We start from the raw sequence: 17,583 nt of genomic DNA, 5'->3' as shown, positions 1-17,583 counted from the left end.
ATGCTTCTTCCTTACGTGCTAAAAACACCTGCAGCTTGCCCATCCCCAGGCCATGACTAGTTCACCTCACAGCATTAAAGTTGTCTGAGGTGGGCTAATGTATCATAGGCAATCTCCTCATCTTCCATCGTTTTCTCCTTGCAAGCATCCAGACCACTTAAAGGGAAAAAATCCTTCACTTGGAGGGTGGCAGAGCACTGGCGCAGGCTGCCCCAAGAGGTGGTGGAGTCTCCAGCGCTGGAGGCATTTATCACTTTCTCCTGGGTGATTTACTCTGGATGATCCTGCTCTGGCAAGGGAGGTGGAGTAGACAATAGAATTGCCTGTGTCCAGTTCTGAGCCCCTCAACTCAGGAGAGATGTTGAAGTACTGCAGTGTGTCCACAGGAGGGCGACAAAGCTGGTGAGGGGCCTGGAGCACAGCCCTGTGAGGAGAGGCTGAGGGAGCTGGGGGTGTGCAGCCTGCAGCAGAGGAGGCTCAGGGCAGAGCTCATTGCTGCCTGCAGCTACCTGAAGGGAGGCTGTAGCCAGGTGGGGTTGGGCTCTGCTGCCAGGCAAGCAGCAACAGAAGAAGGGGACACAGTCTCAAGTTGTGCCAGGGGAGGTCTAGGCTGGATATCAGGAGGAAGTTGTTGTCAGAGAGAGTGATTGGCATTGGAATGGGCTGCCCAGGGAGGTGGTGGAGTCGCCGTGCCTGGAGGGGTTTAAGCAAAGCCTGGATGAGGCACTTAGTGCCATGGCCTGGTTGATTGGCCAGGGCTGGGTGCTAGGTTGGAGTGGATGATCTTGGAGCTCTCTTCCATCCTGGTTGAGTCTATGAAAAGACCTTAATATCATCCAGTCCAACCAGAACCTAACATCTCCCTGCATACAAGTGTTACACCATGTCCCTAAGCTCCTCCCCTGGCACAATTTCAGGCCACTTTCTGTCATTCTATCACCTGATGCTAGAGAGATGAGACCAAACCCACCTGTCTCCAATCTCCTTTCAGGGAGTTGTGGAAAGTGAGGTCTCCCTTCAGCCTCCTCTTCTGCAGATTAAACAATCCCAGTTCCCTCAGCTGCTTCTCACCAGCCCTGCTCTCTCCAGGCCCTACATCAGCTTTGTTGCCCTTCTCTGGACATGGTCCAGCCCCCCAAAGTCCTTCTTGTAGTGAGGGCCCCAAAACAACTGAGCATTGGAGGCAGGGCCTCACCAGGGCTGAGTACAAGGGGACAATCACTGCCCTGGTCCTGCTGGCCACACTATTGCTGCTCCAGCCCAGACTGCTGTTGGCCTTCTCACCCGAGTGCAGTGCTGGCACATATTCAGCTGGCTGTTGACCAGTCTGCCAAGCAACTTTCAAGATGATCTTCAGAGATCCCTTCCAACCGTTCTGTAATTCTCTGAATGCAGCACTGCTGTCTTCTGGAAAGATGCAGCTTTCAGAAGCTCCAAACATCTCCTGAAACTGGTTTCTTCCAAAGAGCAGAGGACCAGTTCCATTCAGTTCGCCTCAGACACACAATAAAGAGGAGTGGCCAGCTCTGCAGCCTTTCCACAGAGACTTCCCATTCTTCCAGCTGCAGGGGTTGTCCTGGTTCCCTGGTGTGGATGGGAGAAGAGCAGGCTGGTTAGAAAGGCTCTCAAGGCCTTTGTAAAAGCCATTCCATGGGGGAGCATTAGCAATGTGCAGCATGTGATAAGAGGCTATTATGTAATGGGATTGATTCCCCTGGGTTACAAATTCTCTGCCCCTTTTATTTCTTTTCTGTTTCAAGCTTTCACCCTGAATAGCAAATTTGTTAGTCATGACAAGTAAGGTCTTAGTCATAAGTGACAACCAACCTTTGGACTAATTAATCCTGATTCTTCTCCCATTATCAAGAGCTGCTCCTTTCGGAGCAAGACAGCAAACCTCTTTTCCAGCTAGAGGAGGTGTAATCTGCAGTCAGTTAGAAGGCACTCAAGAGCCATCTTTTCTTAGCAGTTTAGTCCCAAACAATATCACATTGTCTGTGCTGTAGACAATACCTTGTAAGCTCAAAGCTTCTGCCTTTAATACATATTAACAGATTACTGGTGAAGCAGCCTGGTAGGAATATTTGTTTTCAGCCAGATTCAGGAGTGATCAGGACCTCCACATGCTTGTGAGCTTTTTCCAGGCTCCTCTAGTTGCATGATGGAAGGTTCAGTTTACAGGTCATGTCAGACACGAGCTGTGAAGGTACAGAGAAGCAGCTGTACACCCTGGCTGCAATAGTAAGCATCACTGTTACTAATGTCTGTCATTTCTGAAACGTCTTCATCAGTGACCTGAAGGGACAGTGGACCCTCAGCCAGTTTGCTGATGATACCAAACTGGGAGGACTGGCTAACACCCTACCAGGCTGTGTTGACATCCATCCAGACATGGACAGGCTGCAGAGTTGGGTGGAAGTGAACCTCACAAAGTTCAACAAGGGTGAGTGTAGAGTCCTGCACCTGGGAAGGAACAACCCCACGCACCAGTACAGGTGAGGGTTTGACCTGCTGGGAAGCAGCTCTGCAAACAAGGACCTGGGAGCACTGCTGGACAAGCTCCACATGAGCCAGCAATGTGTCCTTGTGGCCAAGGAAGCCAGTAGTGCCCTGGGGTGCATTAAGAGGGTGGTCAGAAGGACAAGCAAGATTCTCCTCCAAATCTATTCTGCCCTAGTCAGGCCACAGCTGGAGTACTGTGTTCAGTTGTGGGTTCCCCAGTTCAAGAGAGACAGGGAACTACTGGAGAGAGTCCAGCGGAGGTGATAAAGATGCTGAATGTTCTGGAACATCTCTGTGATGAGGAAAGGCTGAGGAGAGCCCTGGGGCTGTTGAGTCTGAAGAAGAGCAGCCTGAGAGGGGATCTTCTCAATGCTCAGTAAGAACTGTAAGGCCCTATCTTTGCCCTATCTTGGGTGATACAGATTGAAAACTAACATAATTTGTAGAAGCAATACTTGAGTTGTATCCATATTTGTCCTAGGCTTAAATACAAGAAAATATTATTTATAAGCATTATCAATGCTGATTGATAGCTAAAAGGGACAAAAGGATGGGGCCAGTGGTACCCAGTGACAGAATAAGGGACAGTGATCACAAACCAGAACCCAGAAGGTTCCATCTGAAGATGCTGTGAGGGTTCTGGAGCCCCAAAGCAGGCTGCCCAGAGAGATTGTGGAATCTCCTTGTCTGGAGAGATTCCAAACCCACCTGGACATTATGATCCAGGGCAAGCTGCTGTGGGTGACCTTACTTTAGCAAAGGTTAGACTTGATCTCCAGAGGTCCCTTCCAACCATCAAAATGCTGGGATTTGGTTGAAACTGTGCCTTTTGACAGCCTGTACTTGCAACAAACAGAGCTATAACTATAGTTCTTGGGTTTATTGAGCTATAGTACACCAGAACACAACACAGTTTTCTTGGTACTAGTACCACAAAAGCAAAGGGAACCTTGATGGCATCTCATTCTCTTGCTTTTCAGGAGGTTCTGCAGCTGGATACTAAATCCACAGTTTACATCACCCTGGCAGATTAGACATGGTTTGACAGCTGATTGACCCAAGCTGCTCAGGCAAACCAAGAAGAGGATTTGACACTGAGGTTCTCAACAGCAACAGAACCTGGATTGTGATAGGAGTGGCCCCATAGAAATATGGGAGACAAAAGAACATTGCTTCCTTTCACTGGTGCTGAACTCCAAAGCTCATTCTTGGAGCCAGGAAGGAAGCTTCAGGAGAAAAAGAACAAGAAGATTGCATTTCTGCCGTTTTTAACAGCTCAGCACAATGAGTCGACACCAGCGCTGGTCAGAGGCACAACTTGCCAGCAGGAAGAGCAGCTTTAATGTAGCTTCCATTGATCCTGGTGTCTCAACAACAGCCATCAAGATGAAGTTTGATGATAAGCTTGTGTCATCAGTGCTGAGAAATGCCTGTGGCCAAAGGGGCGCCAAAGGATTTCTTCCCGGAGGTACCAGAAGGATTGGGATCCTCATGACAAAAAGCAGTTTTAAACGTTGAGGATGGTCAATGTCCCAGACACCAGGAAATAAGTTTACAAAGGCTGGACATAAAGTGTTTAACAGGAATAAAAATCAAGCAAGCCAAAGACTGAAGAATAAGGCCCTATCATGAGCTAATGCATGCTGACAAGGCAGCTAGGAAGAGCTGAGCTGCAGAAACCATCTCATCTGCATCACCAAACCTGTGGTTCAGTGCAGACCGGGCTACAAGACCGTGTGTCCAGGCAGAGGGAAAAATCTAATAGCAAATCTCTGGCGTCTGCACAAGTGACACTGCCCCCTAAGATGATTATCCCAGAAGCAGCATTTCCTTTGCTCAGGCAGCTCCTGGGGACTCTGTTCTGAAAAGTCAGATATGGAACCACTCAAAAGACTCCATCAGAACTGTCTGGGCTGCACTGGCAGGGAGTTTAAGAGCAGTCACTGCTTCTGATTTCCAAAACACTTCACATATGCTTACTTCTAAGGATATATATATATGAAGTACACACATAAATCTCAACCTTCACATGAATTATTAACATCATGCACAGTCATACCCCTCGTGGCCACCCACCTATAAACCACAGCTTTGCCGAAAAGAAGTAGATTGATTTTTACCACTTAGTGCCAAACAGCAAACCTCAGCTTTAGTTGAGGCTTCAACACTCAAAATGTTTTTTTTTCCAAGTTACAATCCTTTCATTTGGGTTACTCAATAAATAACCTAAATAAAAGGAGTGTAACTTACTGGGGGAGAATACCCTCTTTAAGAAGCTATAAAGCAATTGTAAAGCCAACCAAATGAACGAAACAGCCCAACCTTGCTAAAAAAATATCCCCTCAAAGCTCTCACAGCGGATTACATTGTGAGAGAGAACTTGTCCATTTTCACCCCCTCACCTCCCACAGCTATGGGTGAAGCTCCAGAAAGAGTTAACCACCACCACGGGCAGACGATGCCACCTTCTGGTGTCACTTACACAGCTGCTGATTTAAAAGGAAGCTGACTCCGCTCAGATCATTGTCAGGAAGACGAGGGCCGATGTTATTTTAAGCAGGGCTTTGTCCCCAGGGCAGGGTTCACTGAAATCACATTAATTCAGGAACGCTCAGCCAGGCGTGAACGGCCGTGGTGGGAAAGCCAGCACCAAGCTGCTGTCGCTTCACAGCTTGCTGCCACCAGCCTAGCCTGGGAGTTGAGGGACCTTAGGGCTACGTCGCAGAGCTTTACATCTCCATCAAGACCAGTTCGAACTGCTGCTGAGGTTTTGGAGAGTGCCTTGGTCTGCTGATTGCCTTCTGCCCCAGGAACTTCTTGCTACCGTCTTTAGGAGAGTTCAGCACAGAACGAGTTTGGTTTTAACTCCTGAAGAGAGATCTCCAAAACTGGTACGGTGCTGCAGGCAAAATCCTCTCCTTGTGGCTTAGGAAGTGGTTAAGTGCTCCCCTGAGACAGAGGGATTGAAGCAGATCTCTTCTGTCACCAAATTTATCTGCTATAGTAGAGTCTTGATTAGTTGCATCCCTCCTTCATTTGCCCCTTGCTCTCTAAATGATCTTTCTCCATTATCCTCCCTGTGTAATTACATTTGTATTAGAGTTTAACCAGTGGGTAATGGACTAAAACCAGGTTGGGCCAAGCAAGTTTTCCCATTCTTGGTCATAGAAACCAAGGTAACTTCAGTGGAAAAAAATCCAAACAAACAAAAGCTTAACTGAGGTGCAGGCTGAAGACATCTCCAAGACTTTCTGCACAAGAGATTTTGGGCCATTGCATCTCTTCATACCTGCACATGCCCTTGGCCCAAGGCTGGGGAGGGATGCTGGGTTGCACCAGTGTCACAGCAGTTGGAACCAGGACCACCATTTTCAACTACATGTGCAGCAAGAATGGGAAGATGATATTCAGAGACAGGTGTGGAGAAAGGACCCAAGAACTGGACACAGCCCATGGGCAGGTAGCAGTTCAGTTGCTTCACTGTTTTTCCCTTTTAAATTTTAGTCTGATTCCATCTCCAGTACTTGCTTTGGTTTTCAGTGGTTACTGGGTGACAATACAGACTGTCATTAAAGAGGGTTCAGTTCACTGCAGAAGGTAACCTGCAGGGGTGCTGTGCATCGGTGTTTTGAGACTATGCCATTAAAATGGGGGTGCTGGTTGAACCAGATTGTGCCTAGGTGGCAAGAAAGCAAACAGCATCCTGGTCTCAATCAGCAATAGTGGCCAGCAGGATCAGGGCAGGGATTGTCCCCCTGTACCTGGTACTGGTGAGGCCACACCTTGAGTACTGGGTTCAGTTTTGGGGCCCTCACTCCAAGGACACTGAGGGACTGCAACAGATCCAGATAAGGGCACCAAGGCTGGTGAAGGGTCTAGAGCTCAGGTCTGGTGAGGATCAACTGAAGGACCTGGGGTTGTTCAGCCTGGAGAAAAGGAGGCTGAGTGGGACCTGGCTCCACCATTCCCTGAAAGGAGGTTGGAGCCAGGTGGGGTTGGTCTTTTCTCCCAAGGAAAAAGTAGTGAGAGAAAATGGCCTTGAGTTGCACCAAGGGAGCTTTAGGTTGGACATTACAAGAAACTTCTTGATTGAAAAGGTTCTTAAATACTGGAACAGACTGCCCAGAGAGGTGGTAGAACCCACTCCATGGAAGAGGTTCAAAAGCCTGCAACAGCAGACAAAGGCTCCAAGCCTTTAAGTGTTCAAAGCCAGACTGAACAAGGCCTTGAGCAATCTGGTCCAGTGAAAGGTGTCCCTGCCCATGCCCTGCTGGAACTAGGCTATCTTTAAAGGTTCCTTCCAACCCAAACCATTCTACGATTATCCTATGAAATGCTTTCACATTATCATTAAACCTCTCAAAGGGTTTTAGAGATGCAACAGAGAAGCAAGGTTATTTTTGTTTACCAAAGAGATGAACTTACTTTCCCCTTTTCAGACTTAATTTTGAAAGAATTCTAAGTAAAAAATAATAATAATAATAAAAATCATTCATCCTTCAGCCTACACAGGTCATAATTATCCCAGGAAAGGAACCCAGTTCTACAGCAAACCTTAGACATAGGTGAAGAGATTATGCACATGGAGAGAACAATTTGTCAGGAGCAGCAGATCCAGTAGAAGCCTGGTGCAGAAAGGACACTGCAGAGGTGTCTCCATCACACCTCTCCTGACCAAGGTAGGGATGCTGCCGTGCCGTAGGTTCCTTTGGCTATTCCCAACAGATACAATCTATTAGCATCTCTCTCTGTCGACTTCACACTGAATAGGAAATAAAACATCAGTTAAGCAAAAAATAGTTCAATTTAGCCATCTGAGTTTCTGACAAGCTGCTGGTATTTAAAGCTCTGTGAGTGTTTTCAACTGTCAGAACTTTTAACTTAGAGAACGTAAGACAAAAACATGGTTAAACACAGCTTGGATTAAAAATAACTCTTAGATGAAAAGCCAAGAGGAAAAAAAAACCACTGACTGCATGACATGAGGCAAATCAGCTCTTGACATTCTTGGGGTGAGGAAAGTGGCTGGACCAGACTATATCCTGAGGTTCTTTCCAACCTCAGCCATTCAGTGATTTATCAGAAATACAAAAACATGATCCAAATTCCAGGTGGAAAACCAAACAGCAGAAAATCCAAAGGATTCCCCCCAAAGGAACTCCTGATGTAGAACTAGAGACTGCCTCGTGCTGATGACTGCCAGCTCCTGGGTCCAGCACACCACTCCTCCCCTGCCACACACCACAGCAAACGGCCATCTTTGGAGAAAAGCTGCATATACTTTGTTCAAAAGCACCAAAAGAGACCCTGAGCAACCTGCTCACGCCAGGGAGCTTGGAACTAGACGACGTTTAAAGTCCCTCCCAAAGCATTCTCTGAAGCTACGGGAAGAGGAGCGGCGGGCTCCAAAGCTTAGCCTGCTTGCCCCTTGTGAAATAACCACGTGTGCACCATGTCCATGTTTTGATATGTATTTTTATTTCCCTGCAGTTTTCACTTATCAAGAACAAGTAACAGGGAAAGTTGTCTGAACTAGTGCATAAACAAACATTCTGAAACACCACTACACGTATCTAATGTACAAGAACCGTATAAAAAAAGTCACTAAAACACTACACTACCAAGGTGTCCAACGCTTACAGTCAGACTTTTTCCAACCCGTTACTTGCCTTGGAGCCACAGGAAAACTCGCCAAAAAAAAATGGAAAAGACAATCTTGCCACAACCCTCCCTCCCCACCCCCGCCCCCCACCACCTGGGATGGCTCGATAGCTAGACATCCAAATAATTCATTATTGCAATGATATATAATGCAATACATACCTGGTAAAATATCCTTTACGTGGTGTGGTACAGTTTGAAAGCCGGTTAAAATACGCAGTTCTTCCGATAAAATGTCATCCCAGTTGAAAATTTGCTCAGATCTGCACATTTTGTCATGTGCCAGATGCAGAATTTTCCTAGTCAGTTGTTTTTTTTTTTTTTTTTTTTTTTTTTTTTACTGTGTGTGTGGTTTTTTTTATTTTTTGTTCTTGGTTTTGGTTTTCTTTTTTTTTTTTGTGGTTTTTTTTTTGTCCTTTTTTTTTTTTTCCTGTGTAATTATTTTTTATAAACTGGTATTATAAATAGAAATATACATTCAAAATATATGGAAAAAAAAGTGAGTTACTACATTAAATTTGCATGTATCGATCCATCCCTTTCCCCCTGCACAGTAATAGAAAATACTATTTTGCCTTGAACTTCATATTTTTGACAGTGAAATGCCACTAAAGTATTTACCAAAAAGTCCATCTAGTCAAATTGTGAAACAAAATGAACCAAGTGAAAACTTTACATTTCCTTTAGAAAAAAATTACAAGAATTTTTGTCTCCTAGCTATGAATCTTTAACTTTTTTTTTTACTTTTTTTTTTTTTAGACACAAAGTTGGATTTATTTGTACAAGATACAAAATGTAAACATGGCAAAATAAATAGTTAAAACAAGTGATGCAGGATCCCATTTCATGCTCATGATCCCATTAAAGAATTATTTTTTCTTTTTTTTAATCCATTCAGTTGCAAATTCAAGTGCAAAAGCATGATGATGAATATCTACTATTCAAGTAACAGAAATAATATTGATGATACAAATAAAACTATTTTACAAGGTAGTGATTTTCCCAATTTTACAAAATTTACATTATATATCGACTTAATACACGATATAACCATAGTCCATTTAGGTCCATTTGAGTTCTCTGTGATCCACAGAGTGCTGCATTTTGCATTCGGTTGGAATAGAAAGGAACACACCATTAGCACAGGTGGGGACGCTGCTTTGAGGTTATGTCACTTCCATGGCTACTGTGGTCTCTGCTATGCCATTTAAACCCAGGCGTTCTGGTTCGTGGTTCTCTCTGCAACAACAGAAACAGGCAATGGTTACAGCTGGGATAAGAGCATTTCCTCTAAGCTTTTCTTACAGGTGCTCTCTGCTTTAACACAGCTGCTACTGCAAGGTTGTAGTCAGGGGGTCAGTCAAGCCCTATGAGGAGAGGCTGAGGGAGCTGGGATTGTTTAGCCTGGAGAAGAGGAGGCTCAGGGGTGACCTTATTGCTGTCTACAGCTACCTGAGGGGTGGTTGTGGCCAGGAGGAGGTTGCTCTCTTCTCTCAGGTGGCCAGCGCCAGAACAAGAGGACACAGCCTCAGGCTGCACCAGGGGAGATTTAGGCTGGAGGTAAGGAGAAAGTTCTTCACTGAGAGAGTCATTGGACACTGGAATGGGCTGCCCGGGGAGGTGGTGGAGTCGCCGTCCCTGGGGCTGTTCAAGGCAAGGTTGGACGTGGCACTTGGTGCCATGGTCTGGCCTTGAGCTCTGTGGTAAAGGGTTGGACTTGATGATCTGTGAGCTCTCTTCCAACCCTGATGATACTGTGATACTGTGTGTGAACTGTGAAGACAAGAGGGAATGGTCTTAAGTCGCACCAGAGGAGGTTTAAGTTGGGTAACAGACGAAAGTTCTTGGCCGAAAAAAGGTTCTCAAGCACTGGAACTGGCTGCCCAGAGAGGTGATTAAATCCCCATCCCTGGAGGTGTTTCAAAGCCACAGAGAAGTGGTGCTGAGGGACATGGTTTAGCACCACCTTTGGTAGAGTTGGATAATGGTTGGACTTGACAATCTTCACAGAATCACAGAAAAAAATCATGGAATGGTTTAGGTTAGAAAGAACCTCAAAAATCATCCAGTTCCAACCCCCCACCATAGGCAGGGACACCTCCCACTAGAACAGGTCACTCAAGGCCTCATCCAACCTGGCCTTGAACACCTCCAGGGAGGGAGCAGCCACAGCCTCCCTGGGCAACCTGTGCCAGTGTCTCACCACCCTCGCTGCAAACAACTTCTTCCTAACATCCAGTTTCAATCTCCCTCTGCCATTCCAAACCCATTCCTTCTCATCCTGTCATTACAAGACCTTGTCAATAGTCCCTCCCCCGCCCTCCTGTAGCCCCCTTCAGATACTGAAGGTTACTACAAGGTCTCTTCAAAGCCTTCTCTCCTCCAGGCTGCAGAGCCCCAACTCTCACAGCCTGTTCTCATAAAGCTGCTGCAGTCCTCTGAGCATCTTTGTGGCCTCTGGACTGGCTCCAACAGTTCCAAGTCCTTCTTGTGTTGGGGGCTCCAGAACTGCACACAGGACTGCAGATGGAGTCTGAGAAGAGCAAAGGGGCAGAATCCCCTCCCTTGCCCTGCTGCCCACACTGCCCTTGCTGCAGCCCAGCACAGGGTTGCTGTCTGGGCTGCACTCACACTGCAGGCTCCTGCTGAGCTTTTCATCACCCCAGACCCCCAGGTCCTTTTCCTCAGGGCTGCTCTCAGCCATTCCCCACCCAGCCTGGAGTTGTGCTTGGGACTGCACCAACCCAAGTGCAGGACCTTCAGGACCTTACACTTGGCCTTGCTGAATGTCATGAGATTGGCCTGGGCACACCTCTCCAGCCTATCCAAATCTCTCTGGACCTCTTAAAGGTCTTTTCCAACCAAAATGATTGAGTCATGGGTCAGAAAGAAACCTTAACACATACCCTAGAAACACAGTTTCAAGGACAGATAAAAACCTTCTGGGCTCTCTTGTTTGTGCTCTCACTAAGGACTACTGAAGAAAAGATTCTGGCCTCGTTTTCTTGCCTCCCTCCCTTTATCTCTTGCTTAGCACTGAGAAGATCTCCTCCAGGGCTGCTCTTCTCCAGGCTCAACAGTCTTCTCTCAGCCTTTCTGTCCCACAGAGCTGTTCCAGGCACCTCAGCATTTTGTAGCCTTCCATACCTCTCTGCCTAAATAGACTCATACAAAAATATGCTTTGAAGCTTGACTGCCAATTAAAAAAGTATCTAAAGAACACTTTCAACTAATACAAACACATATAAAAACATCTAAAACACCATTTTTTCAACCTAGGCCAATGAAATTCTACATGCTCTTTCCCACCTGAAAAAGCTCTCTTTAACCTCTCCAGAAGCATTATGAAATAATCAATAAGCCACATTTTTAATAGCCATTTTTTACTTTTCTGATTCATAAACAAATAGGACTTTTTTATAAACATCATCCAGCACAGACTTAAAGCCCACATTGTAATTTTCAGAAAGCTCAGCCACCTGCAGCTCCTGCCATTCCTGTCAACCATCTCCTAAGCATCTCAAAATCACCATGCTGCTGTTCAATGAGTATCCAGCTGTCCTGTTAAGCTGCAGGCTGGCACAAAGCTCATCTTTGCTATAAATGCTGGAAAAGAGATTGAAGGGAGACCTTCTACAACACTCTGGAAGGAGATTGGAGCCACTGGAGATTGGTCTTTTCTCCCAACAGGACAAGAGGAAATGGTCTCAAGTTGTGTGGAAGGAGGTTTAGGTTGGACATGAAGAACAATTTCTTTCCCAAAGGGTCAAGGCTGCCCAAGGCAGTGGTGGAGTCCCCATGGATTGAAAAGCTGTGGAGATCTGGTGCTGAGGGATGCTTGGTTTAGTGGTGACCTGACGGTGCTGGGTTAACAGTCTGGACTCAATGATCTTAAAAGGCCTCTTCCAATTTAAACACTTCCACAATTCTAAATACTGAACACACATCTCCATAGGTGCGTATAAAACAGGCATGTGCCAGCCAGCATTTTACAATATGCTGTGGGGAGAACATGAGGAGTTTGATGGAATCTATCCTAAAGTCCTGCATCAGAAGGACTGAACTGCAGCCATTTCAAGCACAATGGAGGTGCCTAAAATCAACACAAATGACGCAGCAATTAACCTGCCAAATGTGCTCTTCAGACTCACCTTGCTATACTGCTGATGGCACTGCTAGGAGTTACCTTTGGCACTCTGTCCATACTGGCAGCAACTGTGGCAAGTTTTAAGGCTGTTGGCGACGGGGCTGAAGTCCTTGTGTTGATATGCACATTGACTGGAGAGACAACGCTGACGTTGTTGAGGTGCACGGCGTTGGTCAGGCAAGAATTGTTCATGGGGAGCGTCTGAGGGCTGCTTGTGCACAAGGCTGGGATTAAGTGGTTTGTGGTGGTGTGGCCCACTGTCCTTACAAGCTGTACAGTTGAAATCCCTGGGCTGGATGATAAAGCCATGTTGGTGGAGTACAAAGTTCTAGAGGTTCCTGTGAGAAGAGAAATGCTGTTAATTCAAAATACGTAACAGATCAGAAATCTTTCCAGCTAAGAAATATTTTGTGGGTTTTTTGAATTCAGAAGATCAGAAAGATGCTGGCGTAAGACAAAGAACTTCTACTGTGATAAACTCCATGCACCTCATTTACAGGTGCTGTAAATTCAAGAAGCAACATTCCCACAGAAGTATACTGAGTTTGGCAGCCTCAGAGATCAACGGTGGAACCAAATTTACACTTCCTCACCTCCTACCTTGTTCTGCAGGCAGCATAAAGAGGTCGTGGGGATCAGGCTCTAGGCAGAAGAGTTATAAATCTAAGGCTCAAAGTAGAGAACTCTTCTCAAACTATGTTGCAGTGCTCTGTTTGCATTCCTGAGTTGTGAAAACTTTGAGGTTTCACAGTGTATGTTCAAAGCAGAGGTTCTCCAATCTCGTCTTGGCACCACAGCTATCTGCTCTCCCAGCTTTGGTGACAAAGGAACTAGACATATTTCCCTCTGGGTTCTTGTCCCTGAAAAGACCCTGCTTTCCATCAGCATGGTGCACTACCACAGGCCTGATCTTACACACCTCCAGCAGCACCCTTCCAGGCAGCATCTTAGAGAATACACCAAGAGCTCTTTCCTTCTCCTGGAACTGTTCCAGTGTATTGATTTTATTCAGCTGTGGTTTTTCTCCCTCTATTTGTTTCATATTATCATTAACCCAGACTGGCAGAAGGTCTATAAAACTAATCATGCCATTAGCTGTTAAAGCAAGGAGTTACTCTAAAAGCCCTTCATTTGTTATGGCAGTCACATGGCAAACAGCACTTGTGTCTAAGCAACATAGCTCCTGCACCAGCACCCCTGGCACTGCTGCTCCCTTGACAAGGGAGGTTCAGAAGCAAGGGTGGGAGGAACATGGTGAATGCCAAGGGCTACACTTTCACCTGAACTTGGGAGGATTCCCAAATGCAGTGAGACCTGAAAGTTCAAAGTAGCTTCAGAAGAATTGCTAGAAATAGAAACACTGAATTATTTTGCTTGGAAAAAGCCTCTAAGATCATCAAGACCAACCACTGACCTAACACCACCTTGGCCATGAAACTATAGTTGAGTTGATTGGTATCTCTGGAATGGTTCCAGGGATGGGGCATAAACCACCTCTCTAGGCAACTTAGGCCAGTGTGGCAGCTTTTCTATTTCCTCCTCAAAGTACTTAACTGTGTTTTAAGCAATTGATTTTTTTTAACTACACATTCACACTGTTTTTAAAGTGCTGTTGCTTACGCTTTTCATCTTAACAGACCATTAGAGAATAAAGGCCCACAAAAAAAAAAGGCATTTAGTGGTTTGATGACTTTCCTAACCTACATGCCAAGGCACCAAAGTATTTTGAAGAATAATATTTAATATACCACAATTAATATATTTGAAATGTTTATTGTTTATTAAATAGCGTCGTAGAAATTAGAGAAGAGCTCAGCTGATGAGTTCTGGGCTCACACTCGAGCAGGAGTTGTAAGCAATCATCACCTGAAGGTTGGACAACACCATTGATATTGTTGTGGCTGGTGGTTGGCTCCTTCGGGACCTCACTGCGGCTCGGAGCGGGGGCACTGACCACTGCAGATGCAGCAAAGTGGGCGCTGGCTGAATCAAGTGTTTTTGACATACAGTCAGAGGTGCTGGAGCCCTGGGGGAATACAGAACAACACACATATATGGGTTTGCATTTATTAATAGCCCACTAGAAAATAAACTACCGCATTAAGAATGCTGCAACACACACAATTACCAGCAAATAAACAAATACGTTGTCTAAATGTGATCAAATCTATCCTAACATTAAATATTTCCACATCATGAGCCTGATGAGAACTTGAAAATGAGCATCCAAGTGAGTGCAGAGCGAGTGCTGCCTCCAGAGCAAATGCACTTCTTGGCACAACATCACTTCGATGTGTTGATTCAGCCTGGAGAAGGATCTGGGGAGATCTCATAGAGGCCTTCCACAACTTAAGAGGAGGCTGACAGGAAAGCTGGGGAGGGCTCTTTGCCACGGAGTGTAGTGACAGGACAAGGTACGATAACAGTTTCTGACTGAAAGGGCATTAATTAACATTAGGAAGAAATTCTTCACCATGAGGATGGTGAGGCACTGGAACAGGTCACCTAAAGAGGCTGCTAGATGCTCCCTTCCTGGAGATGTCCAAGGCCAGGCTGGATAGGACTGTGAGCAACCTGGCCTAGCAGGTGTCCCTGTCCGTGGCAGGGGGGTTGGAACTAGATGATCTTTAAAAGGTCTCTTCCAACCCAAACCATTCCATGACTGTGTTAAGAAGTCTCCTCTAAGAAAATGACTGTGCCTTAATCTTCCTTTTCTCTTTTATCTCCAGGCAGCAATTACCCTGCAACCGCAAATTGAGATTTTTTGGCAGTTATGGCACGTTTACTCCGATGCAGCAATCTGTACCACAGCAAATGCCCACTGTGTTCTGGAGTCACAGAGGTGCTGTTAGCCCAGCTTCTGAGAACAGCACCCTGAAATGGTGGTATGTATCACTCTGCAACTTCAATTTATATTACCTGAGAACACAAGTTAAATCCAGAACTAATCCCTTTTGTTTAAGTATCCTGATACTGTGCCTTTACACCCACAAAAGTAACCACCAACACAGAATCACAACACAGAGGCAAAGGGACAAACAGCACAGGCAATTTTAGAAAGCAAACCACTCCAAGTAAGTAGCAGACAACAGCATCAGCTTTTATGTTTTTCTTGGCAAGTAACTAACAAATCTAAGCTCAACAGAAAAACAGACTCTTCCCTTGTAAGGTATTAGAAGGAAAACAAGATTCTTTTAGAAGTGGTAACACTGGGCAAGGGCAGGGGGGAAGAAATCAGATTAAATATGCAAAACGTTTTTCCTCTCAGAAGCTATCAATTTTTAGTACTCACTGACCATCTGTTCATGACAGAACAGATCACCTCATCAAGTAGGTTTAGTAAAGAAGTCTCTTTGGAGCACTTCTACAAAGGAGTAAAATCAGTGCAAACAGTATGGCTTGATAGAGCTCTGGCTATTCCTGCACTGACTGGAGCTCTGTAGATACAACTAACAGTCAGATTTTTTCCTTGTGAAATGCAGCCATGATATGAAATTTAAAATAATTTAAATGAAACCAACAGAATCTCATTCCAAAGAGAAAAATGAAAGCAAAATATCTGTCCCAGCTACAGCATAAAAATTCCATACTGTGAGGCTGCTGGAGTCCTGGGAGCAGGCTGCCCAGAGAGGTTGTGGAGTCTCCTTCCCTGGAGACTTTCAAGACCCATCTGGATGCATTCCTAAATGACCTGCCCTAGGTGATCTTGCTTTGGCAGTAGAGCTAGACTCAATCTCTGGAGCTTCTCCCAACCCCTACCATACTATGGTAAGGTCCTTCAGGGCATTCACTACACAGCAAACTGGTAAAGTACCTTGACTAGGGTACACTACATCCATTCTAAAAGGTGACCTCTTGACTGGGGTGTTCCATTTAGCTTGAGAGAGGTGAGCAATGCAGTCAGCAGCAGAAGGAGGCTACCCACATACACCAGCACACGACGGGGGCCTTACCTGTGCTTTCGGATGTGTCTGTTGTGAGGAATGCTGAGACTGCTGTTTCTGCTGCAGCTGAGCAAGTTGTTGCCTCTGCATCTGAACTAACTGCTGTTGATGTGTCTGAAACTGTTCCTCTGTGATACCCCCAGTTACTACAGAAAAAGAAAGCGAAGCCAGTGTTAATTGGGCCTGCACCCAACACATCTAACATGCAAGAGTAACAAGTGAGTGAAGACAAGATACACTACGTCACATTCTTATGTAAAAGACAGGTCAAACGAAGTTTGTTTGTTCTCCTCTTTTGGCATTGAATCCATTTAGGTCAAAATAATTCACACCTTTCAGTGCTTTTAAGCTGTTTCTGTCTTTGGTGGTTCTCTCTCCAGTAGGTTTAAATAAAACCTTAAATTCTTTTCCTGGCTTTCAGAAAACAAGCACATCCTGAAAATCACAGCTGAGGAAAGACACTGGCCTGAGCTGGATTTCTCCTCCCCCAGGGGACACAGGGAGCTCACTGCTGGGCAACTTTCCTTCCTACATTCCCTTACTACTGTCCTTTTTCTGACTCCAGAGCAGACTCTGAAGGAGGCATACACCTGCCATTTGACAACACCCACTTCAACAGCACAGTCAGGATTCCTGTGTTTAAACAGTCTCTGTATGGCTCTACACCAACCCTGCCTGGAAAACACCATGAGCTCATTTACAATGGCAAAGCCAAGCTCTACCTTTAAAACTTGGTTAATGCTTGCAAATAGTACAAAGCTCTTTTTACCAAATCAGTCCAGTTCAACCTTCCTTGACTCTCTTTTTTTCCCCCTCAAGGAAATGCTCAGGTTTCACCTGAACAGGATTTTCTCCACCAATTCATTTGTTTTAAAATAGACTTTAGAGCGGCACAACACGTTTGAGAATCAGGTTAATGCAACCCCAGCAGCACCATACTCTCAACAAGTGGAGGAGACAGTGTAGCCAGAAAAGCTGTTCTCTAGATTCTCTCCCTGAAGAATGTCACACTTGATAAACTGAGAATCCTGTCAAGTGCTTCACATTAAAGCCTGAGTTTTGTATAGCTGATGCTAACTCAGAACCAAGTTCCCCTAGGAGGAAGAAAGAAAGGCACTCCCTTTCCAAAGATTCCTGTTAACTGCCCTTCAGCAGCTTATTCTGAACACCTGCATTCTGCACCAGAATCACCCTATCAAGAGATACTCAGATTACTTCACATGTTCATGTTAGCTATCTTGCAGGGTCTGGCGCTCTCCTTTACAAGTTGTAATCCTCAGGGTCTGGCTTTTTCCTTTACTAGCAGCAATCCTCACAGTTATCCTTAAA

At 45.5% G+C, this 17,583-nt stretch overlaps 1 protein-coding gene across 2 annotated transcripts in view; it reads right to left on the bottom strand.

Annotated features, from left to right (window-relative positions):
• Positions 1–7,959: 7,959 nt before the first annotated feature.
• Positions 7,960–17,583, bottom strand: part of EPC2 (enhancer of polycomb homolog 2) — a 49,409-nt gene continuing 39,785 nt past the window's right edge. For both annotated transcript variants that reach the window (XM_064154808.1, XM_064154814.1), the window contains 4 exons: positions 16,264–16,400; positions 14,177–14,336; positions 12,315–12,648; positions 7,960–9,402 (listed from right to left, as the gene is read on the bottom strand). In XM_064154808.1, coding sequence (XP_064010878.1) covers positions 9,330–9,402; positions 12,315–12,648; positions 14,177–14,336; positions 16,264–16,400 — 704 coding nt within the window. In that variant the 3' untranslated portion in view covers positions 7,960–9,329. The remainder of the gene's footprint in view (positions 9,403–12,314; positions 12,649–14,176; positions 14,337–16,263; positions 16,401–17,583) is intronic.

Source organism: Pogoniulus pusillus, chromosome 2 (genome assembly GCF_015220805.1).
Source record: "Pogoniulus pusillus isolate bPogPus1 chromosome 2, bPogPus1.pri, whole genome shotgun sequence".
Lineage (NCBI taxonomy): Eukaryota > Metazoa > Chordata > Aves > Piciformes > Lybiidae > Pogoniulus > Pogoniulus pusillus.
This window is presented reverse-complemented; position numbering and strand designations above follow the sequence as displayed.